At 51.4% G+C, this 15276-nt stretch overlaps 1 protein-coding gene across 1 annotated transcript in view; it reads left to right on the top strand.

The window, feature by feature from the left end:
• The window catches only part of MEGF6 (multiple EGF like domains 6), a 109020-nt gene that overhangs the window by 62156 nt on the left and 31588 nt on the right, over positions 1–15276 (top strand). The window contains exons 5-8 of the mRNA XM_063353753.1: positions 3648–3770; positions 13067–13192; positions 14088–14210; positions 14600–14722. Of these exons, the coding sequence (XP_063209823.1) occupies positions 3648–3770; positions 13067–13192; positions 14088–14210; positions 14600–14722 (495 nt within the window). The remainder of the gene's footprint in view (positions 1–3647; positions 3771–13066; positions 13193–14087; positions 14211–14599; positions 14723–15276) is intronic.

Consider the following 15276-nt stretch of genomic DNA (forward strand, 5'->3'; position numbering starts at 1 on the left):
GAAAACGGGAGGCAGCGGGTCCCGAGGACGGTGGAGGCGAGGGGGTTTCTGCAGCCGGGGCGCGAGGAAGGACTGGCCGCTTTCCCGGGCCGAGGTGGGACGGGGCAGGGGGGGCTCCGGGGTGGGGACAGCCCTCTCTAATTACAGAGATTTAGAGGGTGAAAAGCACAAAGGGGGAAGAAGAGATATTTAGAGAGGAGATGTATAATTACTGAGTATGAGTAATGGGGTGAAAGCAAGAAGTTTATTCAACACATCACTAACTTTTTTGGATGGTAAATTCTCTACGGTTTCAGATTAGAGTTGAAGGGAAGCAGTGGAATAGTCATTTAAATCCAGACCAAAGAACTTTATTGCTTTATATAGAATATTCCCAAACCCCAGTTTTCCTATTCTTCACCAAATTCAAAATAGAAAACGCTGGTCCTCGTCAAAATGGAAGTTTAATATTTCCTGCAGAATAGAAATTGCTGTGTTGCTTTTAGGCAAAAGAAGTGATTTTTTTTTTTTTTTCAGCAGCATTTTCCAATAGAAAAATTGGTCTGCCAGAAAATTACAGAGCAGTTTTACTCAAGGCAAGCTTTTGTAATTTCTGGGAATAATCATCATAATTCATGATAACTGTTTATCTCTATTCCTTCATCAAACAGTCTTTTCTTTAGTTTTGTTCTATTTTTCTTGTTCTCCAGCACTTCCTAGAGACACAATAGATCAGAGTCTCACTGAAAAGCATTTCTATGTGCTTACACTTTTGCACAAACCGAGCAATTTATTGCGTGCTGGGCCCATGCTCACAGGCTCGGTGTATCGGCCAGATTTCACTCCGTGTTTAAGACTGGTAGACCTTTGGCTGAACCGAGCCAATTCTGTGTATGAATAGCTAATTCTGCCCATAGAGATGTTAAAAAAAGGGGAAAAATTGCTGTGCCCAGGCTTCTACCGCACAAGTTTGGGACGGTGCCTTTCTTCTGGCCCCAGGTAGCTGCGGGGAGACCAGTGTCCTTCCCTGGAGTCATCCCCCTTCCAGTGGGCGATGGAGCTTGGGCCGTCGCCCGAGTTCAAGGGCTGGGGCTCGCTGCCCTGCCCCACGAGCAGCGAGCGCAGCTGGGGCTCCAGGGCTCCGTAGCATCCAAATTGTGTCAAGCCTTCGCAGATGAAAATGATTTAATTTGGGCTAGGTTGCTTTGACAGGCATCTCAGATTCATGCCACAGCATTTTTTCCCCCTGCCCTGAAAAGCTGGTTTGGATTTGGGTTACTCTTTGGAGAGCATCACTTAAAGCTTATGTTTCACCTCAAAAATCTGTTCATTTTCCTTTCTTTAAAAATTAAGTCTTATGGAAAAAACAGGAAGAAAATACCAAAACCTTCTGAAATGCTCAAAGAAGGAATCCGCAGTCCTTCCGAATGAGCAAAGGCCTGGCATTCCAGAAGCCGTCACTTTCTGCGGGGTTAATGCAGACGGTGGGTACGATGGGGAGCTCTGAAGCAGGAGCCTTGTACGGCCACTGCGCAGGACAGAAGTCGAGGCCGTGGGTTCCCTGGCCATCGCTGGGGCAGAAAGGGCCAGAGGGCCATTTTCCTGTGCCCCGATCCTTTGGGTTTAACTTTTTAAGCAGTGAGAAACCTTCTAAAGAAAAGTATGCAGAGAAAACGAGCATTTTTTTGTTACTACTGTGTAGCTCAGCAGCATCACCTCTCCCACTTCGCTTCCCACTTCTTCCCTGACCCAGTCCCTTTGCTTGCTGCTAGCCGATTGCGTTGGCAATTAATCCGATTAACGTAAAATGAATGGAATTAATGTAAGATTTTAACACTGGCTTCAGGCAAGGTGGCATTTCTCCCTTTTCCTGTGGTTTTCGATGCACTTTGCCACCGCAGCGGGGTTCGGGCGAGCTGGCAGAGCAAGGGGGAGGCCTCAGCAGGTATTTGCGCCGCCGGCGTGCAAAGACACGGGCAGGGGCAACACCCTGCCGTGATTCATTGGGGAAATGTTTCTTTATCTCATTAGTAACAGTCGTTGATGAAACAGGCACTGGTTCGTTGCTCGGCTTGGCTCCGTACCGTCCTGCTGCTCCGCCGTGCCGGCGGGGGAGAGCTGTGCGTGCTGAAGGCGTCTTCACAAAGGGCAAAAAGTGCTCAGAAGCCCTAAGAGACACAAAGCTACTGGTGTTTTCTCTCCAGGGGAAAAGGAATTGCTGGGTGGCTGTTCTGCTCTTAGTGGGGCTCCTCCATCTGACCTTTGGATCACGCCAAAGGATCTTTGTCTGATCCTTTCCAGTCTGCCAGGTAGTCTACGTGCGTACGTGTACACACACACACACAAATGGCAGGACTTAAGGAACTCTGCTGCTATATCCACAAACATCTCTATTTTTTCTAATTATAGCCATATGAAGGAGTCTTATGTCTCAGAAACTTCAAATTGCCTTTGACAAGCTTCTGATACGCATCTTAGTTAGCACCATGTAGCTGGGCGCTCCCGACCTTTTTACATTTCTTCTCAGTTCTGGAAGTTATTCCCAGCACTGAAAGGCAATTTAAGGTCTGTGAAACGGGAATGAGTCTCCCTTTCAGTAACACATTGCCGTCTACCTCCCTGGTTTTGAAGCTTTGATAGTAAAATGTAACGGGATTTTTTTTTACCAAGAACTCATGGGCGAGTTCCCATTTCAGCTCTGGAAAGATTGCTCAGCACTTGGCAGAAGATTTTTCTGGCTCAGAGACTGCCGTTTGTCCGAGGGGCTGTGGTTTTACCAGCAGAAATGGAGATGCAGAGTGCTGTTGGCCAAGTGGGTTTCTTCTTGGGGGAGCGGCTGCCTGCTCGTGGAGCTGGGGGAGAGCGCTGGGCACCCGCGGTCAGAGGCTCCCCGTTTGTATTTTGGGGTCAAGCTGGACTTCACCATGTTCTTAAGTATCGTATAATTATGACCAAATCCTTGCTAATCATCCAATTGATCCATTGTAATAACTTTCTCTTGGGTATCATCGTGTTTTCTGTCTCGTCTCCAGCGATGCGCAGCAATTCTGAGTGCAGTTTACCACCCGATACCCCACATTTTGCTGCATTTCAGCAGCAGGTCAAGGCAGTTTGGGGCGTAAATGGCGTGAAATGGCGTAAATGCTTTGCAAAGCACTGAGGTGAGAAATGTGACGGTGAAGCCCCTCACCTTTGGCAGGGGGCTGAGCTCAGGGGAAGCAGCTTCTCCACTGAAGAGGAGGAGGTTGACCCAGCGGGGCAGGAACCTGCTGCTGCCGGTCGCCCCGGCCTGAAATGGCTGGTGGTTGCTCCCGCCATTCGTATAAGGACCAAATGGACTAACCCCGCCTCCTTTCAACGCATAACGTGTAAAATTTTCGTCAATCTTTGAGCAAGTGGCAAAAGTGACCATTGTGAGGTGAACGAGATGAAGGATGGTTTATGCTGATTGACAAATAAGATGCTTCCCCCCCCCCCCGATCGCATGCCTGTCCTTGAAATTTCTTACACAGCTTGCCTGATTAAACATAACAAAATGGCAATCTTGTTCCTTCTGCATTCGCTCCTCCAATCTGGAGTCAGTCAGCAGAGGATAAATACTCCTGGCCCCAGGTACCATCGTGCCCACCTCTCTGAACCTTTTTCCCCCTTTGCCTTTGCTCTCGCAGATGTCGATGAGTGCCAGGTCCACAACGGGGGCTGCCAGCACAGATGTGTGAACACCCTGGGATCTTATTATTGCGAGTGCAAGCCAGGCTTTCGCCTGCACACAGACGGCAGGACCTGCATTGGTAAGTCATGGGTTTGAATTTCATGAGAATCTCTAATTCTTCGTAGCCCTTTTCCTGCCTGCAAACGCGTGGCATTGTACAGAAGATGCTTCCCTTGGCTTCCCCGCCCCATCCGGCACGTGCAGGCAATTTGAGGTGTCGGTGGTGGATTGCGTGGTCCTTTGTTTCTCAGGATCTTGGTGGTCTTCCCTAACACACCTCTGTTGCTGGGTTCACGACATTTGCGGTTCTTCAGTGTGGACACGGACAATTTTGACTTCTTTGCAGCTCCTGTTTATGCTGGTTCAGGAGCAGCGTCGTCCAGTGCTTTGGTGCTTCTGCTTTTGATGCAGGGTGTATCAGATACACCATTTTCAGAACAAATACCTCAACTAGATTATGAAAAGGTTCAAGTCAGTCATTTTTAACCTCAGCTAATTTCCCTACTCCGCATGGGAGGCACCAGGTGTGACAAACAAGTGAAAATAAGCCTGGCTGTGTGTGGAGCTGTGGCCGTAACAATCTCAAACCCTCTTCCCTGGGATGCTGGTCGTGCGTCCGCTTGGATGGCGCGTGTCCAGACGCTGCCGTTCCGATGCCAGCTCTGGCTTGCAGCTGATTTCTGGGCCAGTTTGTTCAAATACTGTTGTTTGCCTGCCCCAAACTAGAGGCTCAGAAACCCCAGGGTGGAGCTTGGAGCCTGCCTTCCAGCATCTGCTGCTGCTCTTGTTTTTATTAAACCCCTTCTCCCTCACGGCTTTATTTGACACATTTTTCCATTTTTTGAGGGATATTTTCATACAAGTGGAAAGAATTCCCGGGCGATGGTATTACAAAGGCCATTTGCTGGTTTTTCTCCGAGTATAGTCACGTTCCAAAGTTTGCTAAAAATGCCGGTGCGAGGCTGTGTGTGCCAGCTGGGAGTGGCGATGTGAGCAGAAGAAAGAGCCATCTAAGGCCATGGTACCCGCCATGCCCAGAGCAGCACAGGCTGCGCGTCCGTCTGCAGCTGACGATACTCTAACGAGAGCAGCGAGACCTGCGCTTGGGGTGCGGGTTCACCGAGTGCCCTGTATTTCGCTGGGAAAATCCAGAAGCAAAAGGATGGCAAATAAACAAAGCCACCATTCCCAGCCCGCCGCTCTAGCACTGAGCACGAGAACTGGCGGCATGGCTACGCATCGCTACTGTTTGCACGGAAGCGTGCGTGCGGTCTGTCATTTAATGGGTGTCTTTATAATATGTAGTTCTCTTTTTTGTGGTGATTCTGCCGCCTCCGCCTCATAGAATAGAGCATGAGCCAGCCATCGGGGAGCTCTGGTGTTCTCAGCAGGGTCAGCCCCAGAAGGTGAAACAATTTCCAAAGAAAGTAACAAAGGCATAACTACAGGGAGGAATCTCTGGCTTAAAAGCAGGTTCCATCCTCTGCTTTTGCTCTTCAGGCTCACCTGCTCGTGGGGCTGCCGTGTGCGGAGCGGGGCAGGCAGGGCTTCCCCACTCCGCGCGCCGAGCCCCGCAAACCTGCTTTGCATTAAACGTCTGAGCAAGTATTTGCCGGGCTGCGCACAGCGTTGGAATCCATCTGCCAAAATTAAGGGGTCTCTGCTCGTGAAACCCGACCTGCTCCCGAGGCGGGGAGCCGGGGCGGTTTGGGGATGCCGTGGGGAGCGGAGCGGGCAGGAGCTGCACGAGTCCAGCTGTGCCCGTGTCCCCGCTGTCCCCGGAGCGCGCGGGGCAGCGGATGCAGAGCAGGCAGGGCGGGTGGAAACTCCCGCTGCATAATTGTCCAAAAACTGCTTCTAAAATAACAACAGAGCAGACCTAACAATCTGGCTTTCTTGCTTCAGGACGGGTGGCTTTTGTTCTTTACACTTTTGTGACATAAATGTCTATATATATATCACACGCCTTCGTAATAGCTCTGCGCTAACCTATTAAGCCGGTTGCGTAGAGGGGTGGAAGTGAACTTATTTTTCTTGTTAAAGGGCAGAACAGAGCACAGACTTGGAGGTTACACCTCTGCTGGTGCTTATGGCTGCCCACGGTGTTTATGTACCCGCAGATGTACGGTCGCCTCATGCCACGGGTGCCCACATGCCCCGACTGCCCCTTTCTGCCCCTATGGATTCCGTAGGTGGTTCTCGGTGCCGGAGCCCAGCAGCTCTTCCCCCTGGAGGAGCCCAGCACCGCGGGGCTGGAGTTCACACAGCTCTGATTAGTGTAAGTACAGGCTATTTGTGCCCCTGGAAGGAGCCCACCCCGAGCAGAGCCCAGGCAAGGGAAGCACCGCGGCTGGTGACAACGTGGAGACCACCAAGGGGATGTTCTCGGCTGGGTTTGGTCATTGCAGCGGGATGTGCTCTCCTGTTCTTGGCCTTTGCCGATGCTCGGACACGAGCCCAGGAGCCCGGCAGCAGCGTGCGGTCCATCTGTGTGGCTTTCTGCGGGTCACATCGCAGTAATCCCGGGCCCTTGAGCGTGTGCTCGCTTTCTGTGGTGTCTCCACAAGTACGTGCAAGTGGTTCTTTCCTTTAGTGCTCAGTCTACGTAAATATTTACAGTGCGAAGTCAGAGGCTTTGCTCTGACTTGATCTTGGAAATCAGACGGTTTTTATTAAGCCAGCATTCCTGACACGAGTCACCAGCAGCGACCGCGGGGCGCAGGCAGGCGGCCTCGCTGCCATCGTCGGGTGCCAGGAGCGCTTTCCCAGCACCGCCGGGATGGGGACGGGATTTCCTGGTGCTAAATGCCAGCTGTAACAGGCAGGGCGAGCAACACAACTGGGTGGTGGAAAAGAGCGCAGGCGCCTACCACAGCCATGGGCATGTTGGGGACCCACAGCAGGGTGTCCCCCTCTGGAGCGGAGGAGCTTCTCCTGTCCCCCCAGAGTGGAGGAGCTCCCTGTGTCCCCCCACAAATGTAGGAACTCTCCATATCTCCCCCAGTGGAGGAGCTCCTCATGTCCCCCCGGAGGGGAGGAGCTCCTCATGTCTCCCTGGACCAGAGAAGCTCTCGCTGTCTCCCTTGGAGCAGAGGATCTCTCCATGTCCCCAGGAGTGGAGGAGCCCCCGGTGTCCCCTCCGGAGCGGAGGAGCTCACTGGTGCGTTGGAGGCTGGGTGAGGGCTGTGCAGAAAGGGGATGCGATAGCCTCTCTCTGTGGGTACAATTAGACAGCTGAGCTTCTCCCCGCTAACGAACTGCTCTATAGCTGTTGCGTTGGTACCTACGAAGAGATGGGTTGTGGTGTACAGCAAAGCCAGAGCTGCAGCATGATGCTGTGCCGGGCAGAGGTGTGTGTGTCTGGGCAGGGAGCCTCCCTTGCAAGGACATGGACTGGGGACGGTGCGGTGCCTGGCAGCTGCTTTCTGGGGCTGCGGGGAGCAAGAGGCGGTGGGTTTTGCTCAGGAAGCCCTGAGCCACGTTTCTTCACTCCTGTGAAGTTCCAGGCACTGATGGACTGCAGCCAAGATTATCTTTTTTTTTCCCTGCATGGCTCCGAGGGATTGGGTACGCTGATAAAAGATGTGGTTCTCTTCAAGTTGGAGGTATCCTCTAACTTTGCTGGACAAGTAAGATTTTTTTCCTGATAAAACAGAAAAAAAAAAAAAAGCCGCTAAAAAAATGGGATCGGATAGGAATAAAGACAACTGGAGACGGCAAGAGTCTCCCATCCATTCCCCTCTGCTCCAGGACGGCTCTGCCCGTGGCGGCTGCTGGCGCTGGGCTGGGGGGAGGCTGCAGCGCGGCGCTGGGTCCAGCACGGAGAGGGGCTGCAGGGGGCTGCTGGCAGCCCCAGCAACGCAGGGCAGAAAGCGCTTGGGAGGCAGAAAAGGACTATTGCCCTGACGTTTCTACTTAAGGTCTGTAAAACCACGGGTCTAATTCTTTAAATGTTTTCCGATCCCCACAAAACCCACAAAGACTCAGTGGATCTGCCCGGAGCCGGGCGCTCCAGTGTTCCCCTGCGGAGCCTGGGGGCTGTTAACCCGGGGAGCGCGGGGGGCTCAGCTCCCGGGGCGGCTCGGGGCCAGCGGGCCTTGTCCACCCTCCGGCTGAACTTTTACTCCAAGCTTGCAGTGGGAAGTCGAAGCCTATTTTCTTCCTGACGATGTCAAAGCATTGGAAAACAGGTAAAATCTTTTGCTACTTTCTTTTGAGGGCTTTGCACCCGTGGTACTTGTTGGCACCTCTGTGTTTAGGATTGCAGAGGGTAAAGCACGGCACAATGCAGGCAAAAATCAGCAAAAGTTTTCAGAAATTACTTGGGCACCTTTAAAAGCAATTCCTTATGGAGCGTATTGCGGCTCCAGATAAAGAGCTGTTAAGATTAGCACTTGTGTTTTGTAGGACTGGGAGAGATATTTTGCCTTTAAAAGCGTTTTTCTTGGAGGGTGTTGGCACCTTTTACAGCGTAAGCAGAGCTTGGCTCTGTGCACAGTCCAGCAGGGGATTCTTAAATCTCATCTTTGGCATCGCCCGGAGAATCAAGGGCGGTTGATGACAGCAGACTCCCGGTGTCCCCTCGCACCCTGGGATCGCTTCCTTCACGAACGCTACATCTGCCCCATCACTTGCATCTTTGTAGTTCAAATATAGCAAGTTACTGAGGATTTTAATACAGAAGGGAGGGGGGAAAGAGCAGACATTTCTATTGAAAGTGAAACAGAACAAAAAGAGTCATTGGACGTCCTGAAATTACCTCTTTCTTTATCAGAACCACATGGGCAGGAGGCAGGAGGCTGACATCTTCAGGTCCTTCTCCACTGTTTCTCTGGAGCTATGAACTCCGGTCCAAGGCAGAGAATTTAATCTGAGCCAATTGCTTTTGTTGGCCTGCAGAGTAGAGAGATGGTCTGTATTAACACACAACATGTTTCTGGAAATTGTCTGAGGTTAGAATAAATCGGTTTGGGATTACACGATGTATCCCTATTTATATTATGAGTACTTCAAACGAAGAAATCTCAAAATATAGCAGCGATTTATACAGTGAACAGAAGGACTGTGCCGTAAAGGTTGTGTGGGCTTGAACTACGTGCACGGAGGGTAGTGGTCTGCGTGTACTTCGCAGAGGTTTTTAATCCGCAGGCATTGCCCAGGCAACTTGCATGCGTTAGAAAAGTTGACCTTTTCTTTGCCCAGTGAGGTGTTTCTCAGCTGCTTGTTAGAATCAGTGGGTTCGTGTGATGCTGTAAAAGGGAATGTCGTGCTCCATTTTGGTTACAGCTGCTTACGCTTCCTTTGGAAGTGTTAGCTCACTGCTTCTGATGGCAAGTTCCTTGGAAAGGTGATACGGATGGGAAAGAGGAGAGGTTAGGCTGCTGCTGCCTAGACCCTCCCCGCGTGCAACCAGTAGTAATAATGTCCTTTTCACCCCTTTCTATCCATTTCCTGGGCCCACGAGGGTCAGGCTGTGGGAGCCAGCATCTTTCAGCAGCACAGTGCTCCCTTCAGACCGAGGGGATGGAAGCAACGTCCCTCTTGCAGACGATGAAATATCATCTGTGGAAAATCTGTCTGAGCTTTAATTACAAAAATCTGTGTGATGTAGAAGATGACACTGGATTTGGCAACGTTGTCACAGAAATGTTAAGCTAGGAAAAGCATCTGGGAATGGAAATATTTTTAGAGCGGTTCTGTAAACAGAAAAAAAAAAAGAGCAGTAATTAGAACAAGGCCAGCAGTGAGGTCTACTGGCTGTTACTGTGCAAGAAGCCAGCTAAGGAGACCCAGAATTAGAAGGCCCTTGCTTTGGTGGAAAGACACCCAGAACAATTGTAACGTGTTTCATTTGTTTTGTCTTATTATTCCTGACCTTTAAATTGAATTAGTTCGTGTCTTAGCAAAACGCCGGTGCTCTGCAGGTGGCTCTGCAGGATGCCGCAGGACGCGGTTGCTTTGCTCTTTTCATTGTGCGTGTGCCGCGAGTGCCGTATAGCTTACGAGCACCGTATAGCCTGAGATTCCGACTACTTCTTCCCTGTACATAAGTCTCTTGGCAGAAAAGGACTGCTGGTTCCCATTACCCGTAGTGGTCTGGAACGTCCCCGCGATGGCTGAGCCCACAGCGCGCGCCGGCCCCTTCGTCATCATGTGCAGTCGCAGAACGGGGAGGCTCAGATGGGGTTACTAGTCTTGAGGAGCACATTTGCTAGCAAATAAGCCTCACTAAAAGAAACACAAGAGGAAAGAAAATGCTCTGCAAGACCCCTGCGCTCCTGCCGCTTCACCTTTTACATTCTCTTAGCGATCCCCAAATGGTGTCGGTTAAAGTCTGCGTAAGTGGTTCTGGCGCTCGGTTGTGTTAGAGGCCTTGGCCAAGGAGGATGCGCTGGTAGAGGAACGTGTGTCCTTTTGTCCTTATCCGTACCCTGCTCAAGTGTTGCCAGGTGTGTCTGAAATTTCCTCTGCCTTTTGAGGAATGGGTTTTGCCATTGCAAAGCTCCATCCTTACACGCCTGCCGTGGGGCGTCGGGCGGGTATTGTGCCTCGGAGAGACATGTTGATGATCTTACACATAGAAATAATCCTTTTGGAAGGTCTGCTGTATCCAACCTTACAGGATTTCTGTCTGCTTGAATTTTGTATGATAAAGAAGAACCTGGACTTCAATTTTTTCCGCTCTGAAAAGTTGTCTTTTAGAGGTATGCAAGGAGGGCGGTTATTTAGACTGCAAATTCATCCGAATCACTGCATACTGGGAGGCTATTTTAGATGTAGGATGTGTTGGCTCGTTATATATTGGCCCAGTACTTTTCCCATATGAAGGAATGTTTTGGCAGTCATTAGCATTGTTTTACTTTTTTAAAAAAAGAAAACACTGCAAGAAGAACAAGCACGTTATTTATGGGTATTTTTGAATATATGTTATTAAACACTTTAATATATCAGAATATTTTAAAATGACCACCCATCTCTGCTGAAGCTTGAGTACTGTAACTCTGACCCATAACTTTTCAGGAACGTCGAGTATTTCTGTTGTTTCCTTTCAAATGGATTAAAGGACACAATGTCAGCACAACTAACATAAACTGGTAGTTCTTGCTCCAGCCCTATGTTGTGCACGGCAGTACTTCCACCTTACTAAGTCACTTTTATTCCCCCCAAATATGTTGTTCAGTTAATTAGAGGCATACAAAGGGACGTTGGTATTTAAAAGTTTGAAATGAGAGAGCTCCTCAGCTCTGAGTCAAGGCATATTTTTTGCAGGAGAACCGCGTGCAGGAAAAAAATAGAATATACAGCTTTGCCTTTTTCTTTTCCTCCCGTGCCGAGTATTTGTATTTCACTAACGTACACGAGAGGCTTAATCAAATTACTTGCAGTGCTTGGTCTGTAGGAAATCTCCTCGTTTGGACGCTGGGACGAGGCGTTGGTGCCCGCCGCCAGGCGCGCTGCCCGCGCGGTGTCGGCCAGACCCCGCTGCCCCGGGGAGCCAGAGACCTCGTTAACAGCCGAGGCTTTCGGCAGCACGTGCTCCGCAGGCTCGCCGGCCCAGCAAAGCTCCGGCGGTTGTGGAGGGCACTGGGATTACCTGAAGTGTTAGTTCGTGGAGAGATGTTTCTCATTAGAGATATTTTTAGCCTTCTTGTAAGATTCCTCAGAGTCAGCACATTGCTTTGTTCTGGAGTTTGAAAAATAGGTCAGAAAGGTGTGAGACCACAACCCATCGTACCCTTCTGCTCATGGAAACTAGGTCTGGGTTTCCATCTCGGGCCGTGGCCGGGTTTTAGCGGCGTCGCACCCACGCAGCTCTGATGTGTTATGTGCTTCATGCCCATCCATGTCTCCCAAGAGGATGAAGAGACTTTAAAGGCCAATTTGCCAGTTCCCGTAAGGGACGCCGCTCTTTGGAGCAGTCTGTTTGGGATGCTCACCGATTAAGGAGTAGGTAGGCTACCTCAGGAGACACACAGTGGTCTAAGAGGGGACTTTCATCCCTTTAGAGGCACATAATTACCCCAAGATGGCTTATCTACCGGAGTCTGTGCATCCCTCTCCAGAAAGTCCTTCCCTGCTTTGTTTTCTAGCTCAATTTTTTTTTTTCCTGGATACGAGCTGAGCGCTCCCGGGTAGCGTCAGCCTGGGAAAAACAAGCAGGCGAACTCTGCCCGTGTGCTGGTTGCAAGGTGCGCACATCTCCAGTGAAACATCCATCCGGCTTTTGTTGCTTATCCTGCAGAGAACTCCCGGATTATAAGAACAGAGAGAGAGGGGAGGAGAAGGCTATTTTAAGGCTGATTAATGATAGCAAGCGCGTAAGGAGAAGATAGTCCACATGTTTGGTCACAAGATCTGTTTTCTGCCGTAGCCTAGGCAAAACCTTCTGTTTTCTGACTGTTTGAAATCCTTTGGGCAGGAAAGCGCCTTGCGCAAGGCCACACAGAAAGGCTGTGGCAGGGCCAGGAACTCCAGTCGGGAATCTCGATTCCCAGTCCCGCCTGTGCTTAGGATGAAGTCACGGTTCCCGCCAGCGCATCTCCGAGCGCTCCGGCTCTGCTGGTTCCAGCATCGGCTCCTGGCGGTGTGGACGGGCACAGGCGTCCCGACTCCCGTGGAGAAATCTCCCAGTCGAAGCACCGCGCCGGGGGCGGTTACACCCCGTGGGAGTGCGGATGTGCAGAATGCATGGCAAAACATTTTTTCCTTAAACATTCCCAGAGGAACTGACGGTACCTGCTGGGCCTTGCCCTGTGTGATCGGTGTCTTTAGCATGGTATGGAGCCAGAAACTCAGTGTTCCCTATCATTTTGTTACAAGCAAACCTGAATACGCCCGAGCACAACTCTCTCCGAGCAGTCGTTAAGCTGATCTAGCGGTGGCACTGCACCTGCAGTCACTGACTTTGAACAAAATTAGGAGAATTTCAGCCATAACGCCGCGCAAGAAGCCTGCCTGCTGGCACGGGCACCCGTCGCAGGGGCTGATGCTTGCCTGGGAGCGTGCTGGGTGTCAGCCCAGACCCCACGTCCTGGGCTCACCTCTCAGGAGCTCTTGTTGTAGAAAAGAGCGATTTTAAGCTGCTACCCGGCACTGGTGAGCCGATCTTACCTTTCAAGGCAAGGGTCCCCGTCTCGGGGGGCCCTGCCCGAGGTCCCTCTCCGGCACGGTGGTGGGCGGCCTCTCCCCTGCGCTACGCACAGCACTGAGTTTTGCACCAACGGCTCCCATTGAGGACGCTTCAAAAATTTGCCACGAACTTCTCGCTTCAGCACCCGATTTTAAATCCTCATTAGCAGTGCTCTGCGTAAGTGTGCGCCGTTTGCCCTGGTCCCCTTATTTTGGTGATGACCGTTGTGTCCCTTTGCCTCGTAGCTGTGAACACGTGTGCCCTCAACAACGGCGGCTGTGAACACGACTGCGTGCAGGTGACGCTGGCGCAGCACCAGTGCCGCTGCCGGCACAATTACCAGCTGCGGGAAGACGGCAAACGCTGCGTCCGTGAGTCCCCTCGAGCACCCGCGGGGAGCTGGGGAGGCAGAGCTGCACTTTGGCCCGTTATTCGGGGGGCAGCCGGGAGCTGGGGGGAACCGGGAGCATCCACTTGCACGCTCAGATGTCAAATAGCTCAGAGCGGGGAGTTCCTCTCCCGTAAAAACTCTGCGTGTTATATTGCCACAGACATACCCCGCAGCTTATCCTGCAAGGGAAGGAAGAGCGCAAGGAGTGTAGCCAACAAAAATGAAGTTGTATGAAGGCACACACTCCTGAGAAAGAGGAGGAAGAGCAGCGTGTCGCAGCGGGACGGGATCTTCTCCCTCTGCTTGCAGACAGCTTTCTGGCTGACCCGCTCCCGGCTGCAGGAAGGAGAGACGCTGGAGGGGATGTAGAGCAGGAGTTTAATCTCCTCATTCAGAGCAGTTGGCATTCGAGAAGGAGGAGGAGGGAAGTCTTTAGCTGTGAAGTTGCTAAGGGAAAAGGAACAACGGGGGTATTAAAAATGCAGCAGTCGGCCGGGTTTTGCAGGATCTGTGCGGGTCCCGGAGCAGGTCGGGCATCGGCAAGCCTCTTGCGAGGAGCACTTGAAGGAAATTTGCCTCGTACTCGCTCTGTAATCTCTGCGGAGGGACATGCCCATGCCAAGCTGCTGCTGGAGAGGTTTTGCTCAGATTAGTGCCTGCCTTTTGCAGGATATCACACCATGTAAATCCTCCTGCCTGGATGGAGCATTAAGCAGTAGCAGAGACTTTCTGCCTGGTGGAGGACGGTCCCTCACAGATCGCAGACTTTTTTTGCTAGGCATAACTGCTCGGTGCTCTCATCTCCCATAAACGTAATGCCAATAAAAGCTGGGATTAGTGCGAAACAAGCCTGCCTCTTCTGCTTTGGCCCGCAGTGAGGAACCCCTGCACCGACAGGAACGGGGGCTGCATGCACCGCTGCCACAACCACCGCGGGACAGCGCGCTGCGAGTGCCACCCCGGCTACCGGCTGGCGCCCGACAATAAGGCCTGTGAAGGTAAACTGCCTCCCACAAAGCTCTCACGGAGACAAACAACTGTGTGTCGGGGGTGGAGTAGTGCTCAGAGTGACTATCAGCGCTTGTGAGTTTGAGAGAGGGATGCACAAGCCTTCTGGGGGGGTGGCATGAAAGTGCTCTGTTGGTGTCTGTCCAAGAGCCCTGCTCGAGTTGGCTGGAACAGCACTCGAGTTTCATGTGATCCCATTTCCTAGGAAGCTTTGCAGTAATTCTGAACTCTTAGCTCTGTTACTTTGTTGGACCAGGCCCCAGTGAAGAACTCAGAGTGCAAGAAAACAGTGAAAAACTTGAAGATAGAAACAGTTGTCCCTTTGAAAGAAGGTTTGTGGCTCTACCCGCTTTGCTTATAGACTGCTCATCTCTTGCAGACGTGAACGAATGTCTGACGGGACAAGCCATGTGTGCACACCAGTGTCTCAACACTCGCGGCTCCTTCAAGTGTACCTGTAACCCGGGCTACGAGCTGGGGGCCGATGGCAAGCAATGCTACCGTGAGTACTGTCTGCAGCCCCGCTCAGGGCTGCTCTGCAGGCCAGTGTCTGCGCGCTCTCCTCTGCCAATTGGCGGGGCCAAGTTACAGCAATCTTTTTTTTGAAGAATTTCACAAGCAGGTTTGGCGCTGTTTACTCTCCCACCAAGATAAAAAACTTTGTCCGATCTTTAAAGTTACCATGAAGCTACTTTTGCTGGTTTAGGCAATTTATTTGGAGCCATTTGGCTCCAAATAGGCCAAGTTCTGCTCTTGGGGACTTTGTTGGATGAGTTCAGTCAGCTGCAGATGTGTAACTGAGGGAGGAATTGAGCTAGTGAAGTGATCACATCTGCTCCCATCAAGAAAAGAAATAAACACTCTTATGCAAGAGTGAGCCAGACTGTCATAGATGGCCAGATAGCCATCTTCCTTCAGCTAATCCACACCAGAAGGGACAGTCCAAAGCAGAGCCATCAGCATCTACCGCTAGCAGCCCCCTCCCAGCTGCCAGCCACCCTGGCAGTCCCAGTGCTGGCATTACTGGAAGCCGTGATGCTCCACCTGTGCAGCTCC

This window comes from Chroicocephalus ridibundus, chromosome 16 (assembly GCF_963924245.1).
Source record: "Chroicocephalus ridibundus chromosome 16, bChrRid1.1, whole genome shotgun sequence".
Taxonomy (NCBI): domain Eukaryota; kingdom Metazoa; phylum Chordata; class Aves; order Charadriiformes; family Laridae; genus Chroicocephalus; species Chroicocephalus ridibundus.